At 41.8% G+C, this 18,685-nt stretch overlaps 1 protein-coding gene across 7 annotated transcripts in view; it reads left to right on the top strand.

Moving 5' to 3' along the window:
* The window catches only part of hemk1 (HemK methyltransferase family member 1), a 187,086-nt gene that overhangs the window by 145,812 nt on the left and 22,589 nt on the right, over positions 1 to 18,685 (top strand). For 4 of the 7 annotated variants that reach the window (XM_059943993.1, XM_059943992.1, XM_059943994.1 and 1 more), the window contains 2 exons: positions 2,750 to 2,845; positions 6,626 to 7,748. In XM_059943993.1, the coding sequence (XP_059799976.1) occupies positions 2,750 to 2,845; positions 6,626 to 7,004 (475 nt within the window). In that variant the 3' untranslated portion in view covers positions 7,005 to 7,748. The other 3 variants (XR_009506729.1, XM_059943995.1, XM_059943996.1) reach the window with 2 other exon arrangements.

Raw genomic sequence — 18,685 nt, 5'->3', positions numbered from 1 at the left:
TCGAAAGTAAGTTCTACTGCAGTTTTTCAATTATCAAGTCTCGCTTCCGAACATCCTCTTGCAGAGTTACAATTAGAACTTGCAGCTGGTTAACTACTGAATCCGTCTTATCCATATAATCTTGAAAAGCCTTTATATCTTATTTAAAAATTTGTCGTTGTAATTCAAATTTTTGATTTAAAACCTCCAATAACATTTCATAAGTCAATTCAGTACGCTTAGGATCTGTCTGCTTTTTCTTCTCGTTGCCATTAGGATCTTTCCCAGGTTCTCGCCCTTTAGATCTAAGAGCCATTCCTGTATTAATTTCTTCAAAAATTCACAATAAACTCTTAAAGATAAGTCCAAGAAAGTAGCAAGAATCTTTTGGTGTAGGTAAAAATAAGTTAAATAAGGGTGATCATAGGTTAAAAAAAGTAAAGGTTATGGAGCGAATCTGAAACAGTGCTCACTCCATGAGCGTCTCCTGCTGACTCCACCAAACTTAATTCAAGCAGTCTTGACAATTAAGCTTAGCAGTGGTTTGAGAAAACAAGACCTAGGGAATTCAGTTTGTTTTCTTAAAGTGCAACAGACAGGATACTAAGCAGAAACAGATGACTTTTCAAGATGTTGTTATGTAGTCAGAACTTTTGGCTTCTGAGCACAGAGTAGTCAACCAAAGAATGGCAGAAGATTGTTGTTTCCCAGGGTTACAGCGCTTAAATCCAGATAGTTTTGGGTGCTGTACCCCAATGCAATCTTACAAAAGAGTCATTCTGACAGCCAAGGCAGCAGACAGCAGTGAAAGCGAAGGAGGGAAACAGTATGAGGGCCATTTACCGAAGGGGAATGGAAGAGGCAGGTCAAGGGAAAACACTACCTGAATTTCAGCTTCATGAATTTATTTATCATGTGTATATGGGAAACATACATTGAAATGCACCAACAATGGTTCAATTTAATATCAGTGCATGTATACAGTACAACTCAAAATCTTTACAGTGCACAGACATCCACAAAATGGAGGGAAAAATAATCCCCAAAGAAATGACAGAAAAACGTTAGAACCCCGTCCCCCCTGCCACGCACAAGCAGTAGCAAAAGCATCAGCCCTTCCTCCTTCCCCCCCGCCCTTGCTTCAGTAAAAACATCAGCCCCTCACCTCCCACCATGCGAGCAATAGCCAGCCCCCCAGAGTCCATCAAAAACTACTGTCCATCTCAACAGGCATTAGTGAGAGAGAAGGAGAGAGATCGTGCCTGCCATCCTGAGAGGGGAGGCCAACAGCTCACTGTTTCGATGTTACAACCTGCCACATCGCTTATTCGAGTTCCCCCAGCTCAGAGCCAACAGACTCTCACTCACCACTGGAGGAGAGAGGGCGAGAGATCGCTCGAGTGCAGAGGCCTCTGACAGCTGCGCCTGCTGTCGATGTTTCAGTTTCCCGCAACGCTGCAGTCGGCGAAATCAGCGAAGAAACGGGTCGTCTCCAGGGCCGCACCCCAAAGACGCACACCTTGCAAGCTGCTCCTGGAGATACCAAAGTGCAGGCTGCTCGGCGAATTCCAGTGCCAACATACCATGCCCACAACGTTCAGCAAAAGTTCAAAGTAAATTTTTCATCAAAATACATATTGTATATGTCATCCTACACTACCCTGAGATTCATTTTCTTGTAGACGTTCACAGTAGAACAGAGAATCAACAAAAAACTACACACAAGCAAAGTCTGACAAACAGCCAACTTGCGAAAGAAGGCAAACTGTGCAGCAAAACAAAACAAGCTCCTTTTCCTGATGAAGGGTCTCGGCCCGAAACATTGACTGTTCACTCTTTCCCATAGATGCCGCCTGTCCTGCTGAATTCATCCAGCATTTGTGTGTGATTCCTTGGATTTGCAGCATCTGCAGATTTTCTTGTGTTTGTGAAGCACCTTTTCCCCCCTCCTAGCCACCCACCCACGACCTCTAACCCCAGGACAGGCCGCCACTGGGCCTCCAGGCTCCACTGGACTCACGACTCACAAAGTCTACTTCATCATAGTACTACCTCACTATTTTTTTCACTGCTTCAATATATTTCTTATTGCCTCTTAAAGTAATTATTTGATGCTTTGTCACTGCCACAAAACAACAAATTTCACAGCATACAGTATGGCAGAGATTATAAACCTGGTTCTGATTGTAATAATGATACTGTGTACATTTCTGTTATAGGGAAGATGTGGTTAAACAGGAAAGAGTGCAGAAAAGATTTACAAGTGCATCACCCAAACTAGAGGGCCTGAGTCATAGGGAAAGGTTGGCCAAGCTAAGTCTTTATTCCGTAGAACATAGGAGAGTAAGGGGCAACCTTATAGAAGTGTATAAAATTATGAGAGGCATAAATAAGGTGGTTGGTCTTTTCCCAAGGAGGGGAAGCCCACAGCAGAGACATAGGGGTTCCCAGCCTGAGGTCCACCATTAATGGTAAGGCATAGAAAGTTTGGGAACCCCTGGGGGGAGAGGGAAAAGATTTAAGAGGGACCTGAGGGGCAAGGGGTGGTGTACCTGTACAACGAGCTACCAGAGAAAATGGGTGAGGCAGGGACAATAGTGTCATTTAAGAGGCGCTTGAACAGGTACGTGGGGTGAAGGGATTTGGGTCTAATGCAGGAAATTGGGACCAGCTAGGTGGATGTGATGGTTAGTCAGCATGGCCTCGCTGGGCCAAAGGGCCTGTATCCATACTGTATTGCTCTCGAACTAAATGACTCTTAACTCCCCAGGTATGAAGACCATGATGCACTGGACGGAGGAGTGGATGGAATGAAGATCATCAAACCTATTCTTCTCCTTGCATCTAAAGTTCTGAAAGAATATGGGTAAGTGTTGTTTATAACACTTTTACAAGCCGACATTAATATTTTGTCCCAAGACTACTATTTTTCTTAAATTATTTATTAGTGGAACAGGCAAGTATAAGCACGTCAACAGGACCTTGTACTCCCGTGACAGAACAGGAGTGACATCCTCCAAGTTCCTCTCCACACCATTCAGAAATAGACGTACGTCCAGGATTTTCATTGAGAAACAAGAGGGAGGGTAATTTCTTTCCAGGTCTGAGTAAAGTGTGACTTGAACATGAAAGTCCTACTGCAGAGGATTAAGGAAATGTTAATTTCACATTCTTACTCAATCTGTTACTTTAGGAAGAATAAATATCAGGGACTTGACACAGGTGTACAAGATGATGAGAGGCATTGGCAGCGTGGACAGTCAGCAGCTCTTTATTCATTTTATTTTATTTAAAGATACGAACTTCCGGCTCATTGAGCCATGTTGCCATCAACCCCAATCTAATCACGGGACAATTTACAGTGACCAATTAACCTATCCTGGACTGTGGGAGGAACGTGAAGCACCTGGAGAAGACCCATACATTTCATGGGGAAGACGTACAGAGGACGTCATGATTGAACTCTGAACTATGACTGCAATAGTGTCACACTAACCACTACTCTACCGTGGCCTGGGAAAAAAATGGCTAAGATGAGAGGCCTAATTTTCAGGTGATTGGAGTGAAGTATACGGGGGATGTCAGTGGTAGGTTTTCTACACAGAAATTGGTGGGTGCATGGAACACACTGCTGGGGCTCTTGCTAGAGGAAGATACTTTAGCGACATTTATAAAGCTCTTCAATGGGCACGGATGATATAAAAGTGCAGGGCTATGTAGGAGGGAAGAGTTAGATTGATCTTTAAAAGGTCAGCACAACATTCTGGGCTGAAGGGCCTGTACTGTGCTGTAACATTCTATGTTCTATAATGGTGGTTGTCCATCATATCCAACGATGACGGGAGATCTGTGCAGGAGATTTTTTAAAGTGGAAAAGCCGTTGCACTGGGGCAGTTCCACTCTCTCGACCTCAGAAGTCTAGGTCCAGTGGTACGAACAATCGTCACAAACTGGGGTCTTCCTTGGTCGTAGTGGATGACAGTGCCATCTCCTGTGCTTTGTCATGCCCTTTGCTCTCCACGGAGCGCCGCAATACTGCCTCCCTAACCACCGGATCTCATTAATCCTATCTGCCCAGTCTGCTGAAGCTGACTTTGCATGCTCGGACAGGAATGTCTCTATTTCTCCAGGGTATGAGGCCCTCAGATGGTTCAGCCTGCCTGCTAAGGCAGTGTCCTGGGGTGCAAACAGCTACTGGAGCCACAGGTGAGAGCTGAGTGTCCGATGGGGACCTAGGATGAGTGAGCTACCCCAGAATGAACACTGCATGCCCCTACCCCTCCCTGGACACCCCATACACCCCTGTTCTGTAGAAGTACTAGTTAAATCCTTCAGCTTATTCTATGATCTATAATATGCCAATTGATTTAAGTACCCCTGAATATCTATGAATAGTGTAAATGGTTCTTAATGGTCAGCATAGACTCATTGAGTAATACATCATGGAAACAGACCATTTGGCCCAACTCAGCAATACTGACCAAGATATCCATCTAGGCTAACCCTATTTCCCTATATTTGGTCCATATCCTTCTAACCTTTTTTGTATCCATGTTCCTATCCAAATATCTTTTAGATGTTATTATTGTACTAACTTCAACCACATCCTCTGGCAGTTGGTTCCATATACGCGTCACCCAATGCATGAAGAAGCAGCCCCTCGAATCCTAAAACAGGCTGACTAAATCAGCTCACAGTACTCTGAGTGTTTCTGCACCAACACCTCGACAAGGTGAACTGAAAGGCCTGTCTAGAAAGATACTATGTGACTCTGGAGCATTCAGAAATATGTAAAGATTGCAGACGAGCAGGTAAAAGTCAGAGTCAGTCAAATTGCAGAGGACGAGGCGTCTGTGTAAGATGATCTTCCCTCTTTTCCATTGTTGGGCTTTTTTTATAGTGACAGCCGTCAGCTTCACAAATAGATCATTATTATCGCAAAGTCAGTCAGGTTTATTATCAAATTACTTACATGTCACCATGTATGTTACACCTTGAGATTCACTTTCTTGCATGCATTTACAGGAAAATAAAAAATACAATAAAATTTATATATAAGTATACATAAATAAAGACTGACAAACAATGTGCAGCAGACAAATAGGTGCAAATAAAAAGTAAAACTGAGAACGTAAGTTGGAAGGACTCCTTAGAAGTGAGTCTGTAAGCTCAGAATTGTGGTGAGTGAAGTTATCTACGCTGGTTCAGGAGCCTGATGATTGTAGGGTAGTATGAACATGGTGATGTGTGACCTAAGACTCTTGTACCTTGAAAGTGAGTCCAGTTCAGTGGGAACAGTACTGTGATGGGACTCTTCATCTCATGTTCTTGATATTTTTTACAGGTTTCCCCTGCTAGTCGAAGGTAGAGCATTCCTATAAAACCGTTTGTAAGCCCAAATGTCGTAAAGCGAAGAAGCAATTACCATTAATTTATATGGGAAAAATTTTTGAGCATTCCCAGACCCATAAAATAACGTACCAAATCAAACCAAATAGCACATAAAACCTAAAATAACATGAACATAGAGCAAAAGCAAGAATGATATGATAAATATACAGCCTATATAAAGTAGAAATACTGTATTTACAGTGTAGTTTCACTTACCAAAATCGGGAAGACAGCCAGCCAAAATCGATTTGGAGAAAAAAATTGGCACGTACACACCTACGTACATACACGCATACGCACGTACTTGCATGTACACACAACTGCCCGCACAAGGCTTCACGCTCACAGTAGTCTTTTCAGGGTAAACACGCGTATAAAGCAGGCATCTTTTTCTTCATAAAAGCGAAAATCCTCTTTGGTTAGCGAAATCAGGTACTAATGTAGGTCTTTTGTAACAGCGAGTTGTCGTAAAGCCAACATTCGAAAAACGGGGGTCACCTGTATTTCTGATTATGATTATTATTATTTCATTTTTTGCTCTTTCTTTTTGTATTTGCACAGCTTTTTTTTGCACATTGGTTATTGTCCGCCCTGATGGGTTCAGTCTTTCATTGATTCCTTTCTTTCTTTTTCAATCTTTTTATTAAGTTCCCAATAAATAATATTAATACTAATACATAGAGATCAGGAGTACATTAATAATGGTTAACATGTAGGAACACATATTCCAAGTAACAAATGGAGTCTAACCTCCCAATCTCTTAGTAATTAACCATGAAAAAGATAATTATAATAATAAAAGAGAAAAAAAACTAGAACAACCTTCCATTGTGTCTCTTATATTTACTGTGATTGCTCACAAGAAAAGGAATCTCAGAGTTGTATATGATGACATATACGTAATATGATAATAAATTCACTAAAAACCTCCCGCCTGATGGTGATAGCAAGAAGGGAGCATGGCTTGGGTGCTGGAGGTTCTTGATGATGGATGTTGCTTTCCTATAGCAACGCTCCATGTAGATGTACTCAATGGTGGGGCTTTGCCTGTGATGGACTGGGCTTTATCCTGTAGAAGGTGTACGTTGATTCACAGTTCAGTTAACTGCCCAAAGGGATGGTGGTCATTAAAAGTGTCATACTTCAGAATACACTTGCAAACCCAGCTAAGAATTGCAGCTGAGTTGGTCTTCTGTGGTTTCTGCACAATAATTAGTTGTTAAATCAACTATTGCAGTCAAATAATTGTCCACAGAATAGGCAGAGTTGAGCAAAGAAAAGAAGCTTTGGAACATTCGGACACAGGACTGCCAGCCACCACACCCCAAGTTGTTCCAGAGCAAATATCCCCCAATTCAGTGCAACAAGGGACCACAGTGAAAAATGGAGAAGACTTGAATGTTGCAAATGAAGTGTCTCAGAGTGAAGCAAAAAATACTCTAGAGAAATCGAAAAGCCCTACCAGAAAAAACTCAAGAAGTGAAAAGGAGAGCGAGGAGGCTTCATCTCTTCAGGAATCTTCTGACAATGGGCAACGGAAGAGGGCTTCACGACCAGGCTCTACAACGGGGGGCATAAAAGACACCAGCACAGCCACCAGCCCTACACAAACAAAACGAAGGAAATCCAAATAAAATCTCTCAATTGTAAACCTGTGAAAGTGTAAATGTTTGTGAATTTAAATAATTTTTCCAAGCTACTTTTCTATCATGAAATTGTGTATAGAGTACTGTTTTAATATTTGTCCCACTGAAATGTGACTTGAAAGAATTTTTTGAATCCTGAATCTGTTTAAACAAGGTCGTACAGCCAGTAAAATCCCCCACTGGAACATAACTGTACTGGTAATTTTTGCAAAGATAAAGTTGTCAGATTTTGTCACTGTCACCAACCTTGGTAAAATATAGTATGTTATTTTTAATTTGATATTTACTGTTAAATTGTGTTAAGTCTTAAATACTGTATGTGAATATTTGTATAAGGGTGTAATAAAGCCCATCCCCACTGGATGTTGAGTGTGAAGCAGAATCCCTTACCAGCAAGTTAGTTCACTCTATTTATATAGTCACATACCTTTTGAAATGGGGAAAATATTCTCTATCCATTCTTTGAGTGTTAAAATGGAGTCTGGTCCCACCAATAGCTGTTGATGTCTCTAGTGCCAGTGGCAAACAGACTTTCAAAGTATGGAGTAGATGAGATCCCTCTACAGACTGCTGTTGAGTACGGCTCACAAAAAATACTAAACAGCGGAGGGCAGTTGTAATAATTTTAATTATGTTGGTAATTTGCTTACACTCTTCACCCCAGTCTATTTTACACTAATAAGATTTTGTACAGATGTGTAGTTTGCCCCACTTGTATCAATAACATTAAATGTTTAAAAAAAAAGAATTGCAGCTAATAATTGCTGTCTCTTTTAATTTTTTTTACCCAAAGGGTGAATGCCTGGGACCCGAATGCCAGACATTGAATTCAGAAGTCAGGAAATTATGTTGCAGCTTTGTAGAACAAGTTAGGCCACATCTTGAGTATTGTACTCGGTTCTGGTTCTCCCACCCTCCATAAGAAGGATGTCAAGGTTTTGGAGAGGGTGCAGCGGAGATTTGCCGGGATACTTCCAGGATTGGAGGGCTTGTGCTATAAGGAGAGGTTGGATAACGTGGGTTGTTTTCTCTGGAGTGGCAGAAACTAAGCAAGGATGTGATAGAGGTTTATAAGATTATGAAATGTGTAGATAAAGTATAGATAGTGCCTTGTAAAAGTATTCAGCCCCCAATCACTTGTTCACATAAATAAACATTACAACCAGGGATTTTGATCAATTCAGCTGAAAATTTTATTTGTGAATCACATGCTCCTTTTTTCACAGCAGAGCCCAAAAAAACAGGGAGAATTGAAAAGCATGACTAACTAAAAATTCAAAAACTGAAATGTCAGCAGTTCAAAAGTATTCATCCCCCTTTGCTCAGTACTTAGTTCAACCACTTCCTGCATCTAATACAGCCAGTAGTCTTTTTGAATAAGGTTCTATTAGCTTTGCACAACACGATGGAGCAAGATTTCTTGTAAAATTGCTCAACCAGGGGAGCAATTTAGTTAGGGAGTGGCAGTGGACGGTAATCTTGGTCTTGCTGGAGACATTCAATTGGGTTAAGGTCAGGACTCTGAGCACTCAAGAGCATCAATTTTCTCCCTTTGAGACCACTGCATGGTCGCTCTGGCAATATGCTTTGGGTCGTTGTCCTGCTGTAGACGAGCTTCCTCCCAGCTTAATCTTTCTGGTAGAGGCTATCAGGTTTTTATCCAGGTTTGCTCTGTATTTAGAGCATTCATCTTCCCATTAATCCTGACCACGCTGCTGAAAAGCATCTCCATAGCATAGTGCTGTCTCCACCGTACTTTGTGGAAGGGATGGTGTTATCTGGCTGATGCGCCCAATTAGATTTACACCGCACCTATCACTTACTGTTGAGGCCAAAAGGTTCCACTTTAGTCTCATCCGACCACAAGAACATCTTCTACATCTTTACAAGATCTTCTATGTGATGCTTTGCAACGTCTTTGCGACCAAGGATATGATTTTTTTTTTGGCCAGGGCTCCTTCCTTGCCACTTTTCTAGAAATACACTTTTTGCACAAGGCCTTAGAGATCGTGGAGCCGTGAACTTCATCTCTAGTTGTAGCCACTGACTCCTCCATCTCACAAGTGGCATTCTTCACCGGAGACTGAGTTTAGAGCGATGGTCTGAACTCAGCAGCGTGACTGTGCTTTCATATTTTTTTCTACGTTTTCTTGATTGGACTGCACTGAGCTCTGAGGTATGTTCAATGCCTTTGAGATGGTCTTGTACCCTTCCCCAGATTTGTGCTTCTCTATTATCATTTCCCTGACTTGTTTTGAATGCTCGTGTCTTCATTTTGATTTAGTCTGATGAAAATCTATTGGACTATTGGACTTTACGGAGAGAGTGGGTATTTATTCAGGTGATCCTCCAGTATTCTACATCAACAAATTGGATGAGTTAGAAAGGTAATACACAGTATTGCACCTATGGAAAGTTAGCGTAGTAATTACGGAGGGGACGGGTACTTTTTCAGCCTCACAATGTTGGTTTTAATTTTTAGTAAACTGCTAACAGGTTTTGGAATTTCTCTTTTGATTCGACGCAGTATTTTGTAGTTTACTCAAAAAAATCCTACTTCGATATATTTTAAATTTAGAAAATGAGACAGTAAAATGTGGAAATAGTTGTGGGGGACTGAATGCTTTTACAAGGCACTCTTATGTTTTTCCTAGGATGGAAATGTCTGACACTAGTCGCCATATATTTAAGGTGAGAGGGACTAAGTTCAAATGAGATGTGCAGGACAAGTTTTTTACACAGAGGGCGGTGTGTGCCTGGAACGCACTGCCAGGAGTAGGCAAAGTGAAAGAAGATGGAAGCATTTAAGAGGCTCGTAGATGGATGCATGAATATGCAGAGAATGGAAATATATGGACATTGTGTAGGCAGAAGTACTTGTGTCGTTGGGCATTTGAATGCTAATTTAATTAATTTCGCACAAGGTTCTGGGCTGCAGTGCCTGTTCCTGTACCGGTCTATGTTCAGTTCTTACAGACTCGTATCGTGAGGCAGCACTTTGACAGCAGTGGGATTGAGTTTCTGAGGGTGGTCATTTATGTCTACCTCCACCGGGTGGTGCTGGAGACACCAGCAGGCTGAGGGTTCAGAGTTACTCACCCAAGAAAATCGTAGAAATGCAAGGCACCGCTGATGCCGGTATCTCGAGAAACTCACGATCTGCCAGACAAACTGAGCAGGTTGGGCATCTGTGGGAGGAAAGGAACTGTTGACATTTCTTGTCAAAACCATGCCCTGGGATTGTGAATCCTGATACCAGGTTTCGAGCTGAAACATCGACAATTCCTTCCTCCCCACCCCCCTCCCTCCCACAGATGCTGCTCAGCCTGCTGAATTCCTCCAACATATTGCGTGCTGCAATAAATCTTTGGTCTTTGTCAGGGAAAAGTGATGAAACCTGGAGATTAAGAAGTAAAAAAAGAAGATAGCTAAAGCTGCAGTTCCATGAGCACTGGGTAACATTTATCGAGGCCAGCAACAATGAAAATCATAAAAACACCGTGGAGATGCTGGAAATCTGAAAGAAAAACAGACAGTGCCAGAAGAACTCAACAGGTCAGGCAGCATCTGTGGAGAAAGTGTTCAAGGGTTGAATAGGAGAAAGATATGTTATGGCCATGGGGATGGGTTGTTAATGGGGCTGCATGGGGGCAGTGTGATGGGAGGGTTATGGGGGGGGGTCAAAGAAGTAGGATGGGTTGTAGATGGCTGGTCAAGATGTGTTAACAGGAGAGGTTAAAAAAAGTCTATCACGGGTAGATGGTTTACAGCAAAAATGGCCATTTCTGAAATGGACTGAGAAGATGATTTATCAGAACATAGAACGGTAAAGCACATTCCTGCCCATCCACTCAGTCTAACCCTGCTATCCTACCTAGCCCTCCATTTTTATATCATCCATTTGCCTATCTAAGAGTCTCTTAAGCATTCCTAATGTAGCTGCCTCTCCTACCACCCCCTTAAGTACATTATATGCATTTACCATTCTGTATGTAAAACCTACATCTGACATCCTTTCCTCCAATAACTTTAAAATGATGCCCTCCCATGTTAGCCATTGTTCCCCTGGGAAAATGGCAATAGCTGCCCACTCTATTTATGCCTCTTATACATTGCCACCAAATCACCTCTCACCCTCCTTTGCTCCAAAGAGAGAGTCCCTGATTCGCTCAACCTGTCTTCATAAAACATGCTCTCTAATCCAGGCAGCTTCCTGGTAAATCTCTGCCCCTCTCTGAAGCTTTCATATTCTTCCTCTAATGCGAACAGCACTGAATGCAATACTTCAAGTGTCATCTTAACTAGATTATTGCAGAGCAGCAACCTTACCTCACAGCTCTTGAACTCAACCTGGACTAATGACGACTCTGTACACCTTCATAACCACTCTATATATTTGCATAGCAAACACGAGGAAATCTGCAGATGCTGGAATTCCCCCCCCCCCGCCCCTTTCTTTCTCCCGAGGCCTCCCGTCCCATGATCCTTTCCCTTCTCCAGTTCTGTATCACTTTCGCCAATCACCTTTCCAGCTCTTAGCTTCACCCCACCCCCTCCGGTCTTCTCCTATCATTTCGCATTTCCCCCTCCCCCCACTACTTTCAAATCTCTTACTATCTTTCCTTTCAGTCAGTCCTGACGAAGGGTCTTAGCCCAAAACGTCGACAGTGCATCTCCTTATAGATGCTGCCTGGCCTGCTGTGTTTCACCAGCATTTTGTGTGTGTTGTTTATATATTTGCATGGCAGCTTTGAGGGATCTATAGACTTGGACCTTAAAATGCCTCTGTGCCTCCACACTGTGAAGAATCTTGCCATTAACTCTGTACTCTGCTTTCATGTTTGACCTTCTGAAGTGAATTACATCAATCATTTCCGGATCTAACTCCATCTGCCACTTTTCAGCCCAGCTTTACATCCACTCAATGTCCCATCGTAACGTTCTACACTATCCACAACACTATCTTTGTATCATGGGCAAACTACAGACCCAGAAGTTGGAGAATTTGGTATAAGTGGGGACTCATATATATGGAATATAAGGTGCTATTTCTCATGTTTCTGCATCCTAACCCCACTCTGACCCATCTGTTTGTGGTCTCCTATAACAGAACAGCATCTCTCCTTCCATCTTCCTTCACCACTAATATTATGTTTTTGGGCTGTTTGTCAGAGTTGTCTCTTGGTCTATATATCCCTTAATCAATGTCACTAAAACGTTTAACTGTTCTCTATTGTGTTATTTGGCATCATGTGGTGTTCAAAATGGCCGACAGTTCTCCGACGTCACAAGTGTGAATATACCACAATTCATTGGCTATAAAGCATTTTGAAACATCATAAAACGATAGAAAATGCTGCAGAAATTCAAGTCTTAAGTCGCCTTCTGATTTCTGTTCACTTTATTTATGTTGTACTAGCCAGGTGCTGGTATAGCATACATGAACAGGCACCTGGGATTCTGTAAGAAAGATTTTAAAATGCTGGAAGTTTTCAATGTCAGAATCAGAATCAGGTTTGTTATCACTGAAGTATGATGTGGAACTAGCTGTTCTGTGGCAGCAGTACATAAAATCTACACGCAGTAGTGGCCCATTTTATTAGACTCATCTGCTCGTTAATGTAAATGTCCAATCAGACAACCCATGGCAACAACACAACCCATAAAAGCATGCAGACATGCTCAAGAGGTTTAGTTGTTGTTGAGACCAAACAGCAGAATGGGAAGGAATGTGATCAAAGTGACTTTGGCCAGACGGCAGTATCTCAGACACTGCAGATCTCCTGGGATTTTCAAGTAGGCCAGTCTCTATAGAGTTTACAGAGAATGGTGCGGGAAAAAAAACAGAACAAACATCCAGTGAGCAGCCATTCTGTGGGTGAAAGTGCTTTGTTGATGAGAGAGGTCGGAGGAGGAGGGCCAGACTGGTTCAAGCTGCCGGAAAGGCAACAGTAACTCAGATAAACACATGTTACAACAGTGGTGGACAGGCGAGCATCTCTGAACGCACAGCACACTGAACCTGGACGTGGATGAGCTCCAACAGCGGGACAGACACTCAGAGGGTGACTTTATGAGTTCCTCCTGCATCTAATAAACTGTCCACTGAGTGCATAAATTACAGAAGTAAATAGTGCAAAGAGAGGAATAACGAGGGGAGTTCATGGGTACTTGGACCGTTCAGAAGTCTGATGGTGAAGGAGAAGAGGCTGTTCCTAAATGATTGAGTTATTGTATCAGACTACATCTGTAAAATGTTGAAAGTTCAGGAACAGCCCTACATTAAAATAATTTTTTACCATCTTCTGCATGTGAATAGTATGCAGATTATTTTTGTTTCTCCTCTATGCTGTTAATACCTAACTCTAATTTGACTTGGAATAGTGGAAACTTTGGAAGTAATTCAGTAGTGAATAGTAACCCTGCTTTTGGATTCATTGCCTCTTCTCTCAGTTGAGGGATTCTCTTTTGGCTGTATCTCTGTCTATCCGGTATAGCCAATTTGTCTTTTTTCCCAGAATTGAAGTCTCTTAATACCAGAGGGACGCAGCAGGTCATACTGCTGTATTGAGAGGAATAGAAACAAGATATTTCCGCTGAGACTCTTGATCTGGACTGTCTGGAAAAGATGTTGCCTGAACTGCTGAGTTCCTCCAGCATTTTGTGCATATTGTCCTGGATTTCCAGTATATGTGGAATCTTTTGTGTTTATAGTGCCAGAGGGCATACATTTAATGTGAGAGAGGGCAAGCTAAAGGACGTTTACAGCTCAGATTTATTACATAAATACTGGTGTGGCTGGAATGCACTGACTGGGGTAGTGGAGGCAAACACATTCGGGGTGTTCAGAGCCTTTTAGACAGGCACATGAACATGCAAGAAATTAAAGGGTAGGAGAGACTTGCACAGACTGCCAATCCCAATGACTGGGGGTGGGTGGTTACCAGCCATTAGGATTCCCACCCATGCAGAACCTGGGGACCTGTGGATGGTCAACATGGATATTTCTGGATGAACTTTGAACTTAGAACATTATATTAAAGGCCACTCGGCCCACAGTGTTGTGCTGATCTTTTAACTCGCTCTGATTTGAATCTAACCCTTCCTATCTACATAAGCCATAATTTTTCTATCATCCATGTGCCTATCTAAAGAGCTCCCAAATCCCCCTAATGTTTCTGCCTCAACCACCAAAATGGCTATTTCATGCAGAAATATCCTCTAGCCCATCAGTTATAAAATCATGGTAAAGTGCATCACAGAAACAGGCCATTCAGCCCATCTAGTCTGTGCCAGACTATTCAAACCACCTAGTCCCATCAACCAGCACCCGGACCATAGCTATCTGTGTACCTATCCAAACTTCTCTTAAACATTGAAATTAAACTCTCATGCAGCACTGGCACTGGCAGCTCGTTCCATGCTCTCGTGACCTTCGTGTTCCCCTTAAACTTTTCACCTTTCACCCCTAACCCAAACCTCTAGTTGTAGTTCCACCCAACCTCAGTGGGAAAAGCCTTATCTATACCCCTCATAATCTTGTATACCTCTATCAAATCTCCTCTCAATTTTCTGTGTTCCAAGGAATAAAGTCCTAATCTATTCAATCTTTCCTAATAACTCCGGTCCTCCAGTCCCAGCAACATCCTTGTAAATTTTCTCTGCACTCTTTCAGCCTTATTTACATCTTTCCTGTAAGTAGGTGACCAAAACTGCACACAATACTCCAAATTAAGCCCCACCAATGTCTTATACAACTTCATCATACCATCCCATTCCTTGTTCTTAGTACTTTGATTTATGAAGGCCCATGTGCCAAAAGCTTTCTTTCAGACCCTATCAACCTGTGCCACTACTTTCAATAAATCTTGGACCTTTATTCCCAGATCCAGTTGTTCTAAGAGCCCTACCATTCACTGTGTAAGACTTACCCTGGAAAGTCCTACTGAAGTGTAACATCTCACACTTGTCTGCTTTAAATTCCATCTGCCATTCCTCAGCCCATTTTCCAGCTAGTCCAGATCCCACTGCAAGCTCTGATATACTTTCTCGATGTCCACGACGTCCCCAATCATCCACAAATTTGCTGATCCAGTTTACCATATTATCATCCAGATCATTGATATAGATGACAAGCAGCAACGGACCCAGACCAATCACTGCGGCAGTCCACCAGTCACAGGCCTCCAGAGAGACAGCCTTCTACTATGACCCTCTGGCTTCTCCTGCGATGCCAATGTCTAATCCAATTTACTACCTCAACTTGAATGTCAGGCTCCCATGTGGGACCTTGTCAAGTGCCTTGCTAAAGTCCATGTAGACAACATCCACTGCCTTGCCTTCATCAATTTTCCTAGTAACTTCCTTGAAAAACTCTAGATGATTAGTTAGACATGACCTACCATGCATAAAACTTTGCTGACTATCCTTAATCAGTCCGTCTATCAAAATACACACAAATCCTGTCCCTTAGAATACCTCCCAACAAGTTTACCTCTACTAATGTCAGGCTCACAAGCCCATAATTCCCTGGTTGTGGGATACGTCAGATTTTGCACAATTGGAGCATAGAAGTGATACTAAGATCAGCTTATTTTTATTGGAAAATTTGCATGCACTTCCACAGTTGGGTTTTCCCCAGATGAGGTACGCAAGATAAAAAAGGTCAGCGCACAAGTGCGATCGCATAATTTCAGTCGATGCTATTTCATAGTGGGTTGCTATGGAGCTCATGAAAAAAATGTGGTACCTTCAATTACCAAGGAGCCCCACCATACAGGCCTGCTTTCTTCTCACTGGTGCCATCTGGAAGAAAGCACAGGAGCCTTGAGTCTCACACCATCAGGTTCAGGAACAGTTATTACCCCTCAACCTTCAGGCTCCTGAAGCAATGTGGATAACATCACTCATTTCAACACTGAATTGATTCCACAACCTATGGTCTCACTTTCAAGAACTCTACGTTTCACGTTCTCAGTATTATATGTGTATTTATTTTATTATTATTTGTGTTTTATGGACCTACACAGTTTGTCTTCTTTTTAATATTGGTTGCTTGCCAGTCCCTCCCTGTTTGTGTGGAGCTTTTCATTGATTCAAGTTCAAGTTTATCATTGTTCAACCATATATACCACTAAACGAAACAACGTTCCTCCAGACCAAGGTGCACAACACAGTACATATAACTCACACACAACACAAAGTAATATTACCACAAATAAATTAACAAATAATAAAATATATTCCAGAAGATTGACATGTAGCATAAAGTGCTTTTATGACACAAGTTCAGAAGAAAACAGTATAACACTACAGGGGGTTCATATGTTATGAGACGGTGGTAGCAGGGCGTTCAGTAGTCTCATGGCCTGGAGGAAGAAGCTGTTTCCCATCCCTATGGTCCTTGCCCTAATGCTCCTGATGCTAGGAGATCAAAGAGATTGTGGGACGGATGGGAAGGATCCTTGACAAGGCTAAGGGACTTGCATATGCAGCATTCCTGGTAAATATCTCAGATGGAAGGAAGAGATGATCCTCAATCATTCTTTTTTCTGCTGTGAATGCCTGCAAGAAAACATCTCAGGCATATATTGTGGCATATATGTACTTTAGTAATACATTTACTTACAACTTTCAGACAGACATATTTTATTGATTCCGAGGGAAACTGGGTTTCGTTACAGTCACACCAACCAAGAATAGTGTAGAAATATAGCAATATAAAACCATAAATAATTAAATAATAATAATAAGTAAAGAATGCCAAGTGGAAATTAGTCCAGGACCAGCCTATTGCTCAGGGTGTCTGACACTCCGAGGGAGGAGTTGTAAAGTTTGATGACCATAGGCAGGAATGACTTCCTATGACACTCAGTGTTGCATCTCGGTGGAATGAGTCTCTGGCTGAACGTACTCCTGTGCCTAACCAGTACATTATGGAGTGGATGGCAGTCATTGTCCAAAATGGCATGCAACTTGGACAGCATCCTCTTTTCAGACACCGCCGTCAGAGAGTCCAGTTCCACCCCCACAACATCACTGGCCTTACGAATGAGTTTGTTGATTCTGTTGGTGTCTGCTACCCTTTGAACATTTGACATTCCACTCTAGGTTCTTGATTAGCCAGGGCATCAAAGGGTATGGGGTGAGAGCAGAGGAGTGGGGATGACTGGAAGAATTGGATAAGCCCGTGATTGAATGGTGGAGAAGATTTGATGGGCTGAATGGCCTGTTTCTGCACTATTTTTATGGTTCCTTCCACTTGCATCCCTGCCGTTGCACTGTAGATCTGGTTAATATAGTTTTACTGGCACATGGAAGAAACTCTTGTTTTTCACTGACACTACTTATTGGAAGACCGGTGTTTGATGGAAGGACGGAACATTTAGTACTCTGATTAAATAAATAAAAATCACCACCATTCCTACCCAACTGGGAATTCACACTCCTAATTCTCAACAACAGTCACTTTTAACAGCCCATTTTTTACCAGGAAATCGGAATTGATGTTTCAAGTCAAGTGCCACTTCTGAATACTAATTATCATTAAATATTTATGTTAAAATGTTTGATATGGTGCAACATGTACTGGTCTTTAACATGCTGAATATCCAACTAATTAGGAATAATGATATTCTCAAAATAGCTGAAATGTTGTGCAAACATTTCTCTTTTAGTTTTGAATCAGGATACATTGAATTCAGTCCAAGTGCCTTTGTTACATTAAGGACAACTTAACCAAAGAGAATTTCTCGAAAGATTTATGAGTCACCTCATAAATGGATGGTTCCATTAATGCTATCCTTTGGAGTGGGACACAGGGACATCACCGCAGACAAAGAAAGACAATTTAGAAGAGAATTCTTGTATAAAATGAAGACCTGACCTTACTGTAGGTAAATCCAGCTATTTTAATAATTAATTATAATATGACACTCTTGAAGTGCTATTTACATTTGGCAATTCTTAGCCAATGGTCACAGTTTTGTAGATGTCCAACAACCTTGGCATGCATGCAAAGAGCCAAAGAGCCTTTTTTTGTGCTATAACAATTTACGTCGGTACACACATGACCCAAGTTGAACCCGTTGCAAGTACCTTGGTCAGAATCAGAATCAAGTTTATTATCACTGGCATATGTTGTAAAATTTGTTATCTGTGGCAACAGTACAGCACTACGTATTTAAAAAATGTAAATTACAATTATATATATATGAATTAACCTCCAAAAGGACCATAATCTTGTCATAATTTGATGGCTTTATGTTTTGGCTCTTGCTGGGATCACCCATGCCAAACAGGTCAATGGGTAGGAGGACAGACTAAGAATGATGCACTGAGATACGGGGCTAACAACCCTGACTCGTCAAACAAAACTGATACAGAAACAGCGATGAAGATTCCTTCTATGTCTGTAGAAGCAATGATGATGGCCAAGGACAGACAGAGATGGAAGACATTCATTGTTGCCCTGAATGCCAGCAGGCCTAATAGGCAGTAAGCAGATAAGTAATATATAAGTTAAATAAGTAATGCAAAAAGAGAGCAAAAATAAAATAGTGAAGTAGTATTCATGGGTTTAAGATTCAAGATTCAAAAACTTTATTGTCATTCTAACCGTACATCAGCTCTGCAGGGCAGAATGAGACAGCGTTTCCCAGGAGCAGTGC

The sequence above is a fragment of the Hypanus sabinus genome, chromosome 19 (assembly GCF_030144855.1).
Source record: "Hypanus sabinus isolate sHypSab1 chromosome 19, sHypSab1.hap1, whole genome shotgun sequence".
Classification (NCBI taxonomy): domain Eukaryota; kingdom Metazoa; phylum Chordata; class Chondrichthyes; order Myliobatiformes; family Dasyatidae; genus Hypanus; species Hypanus sabinus.
This window is presented reverse-complemented; position numbering and strand designations above follow the sequence as displayed.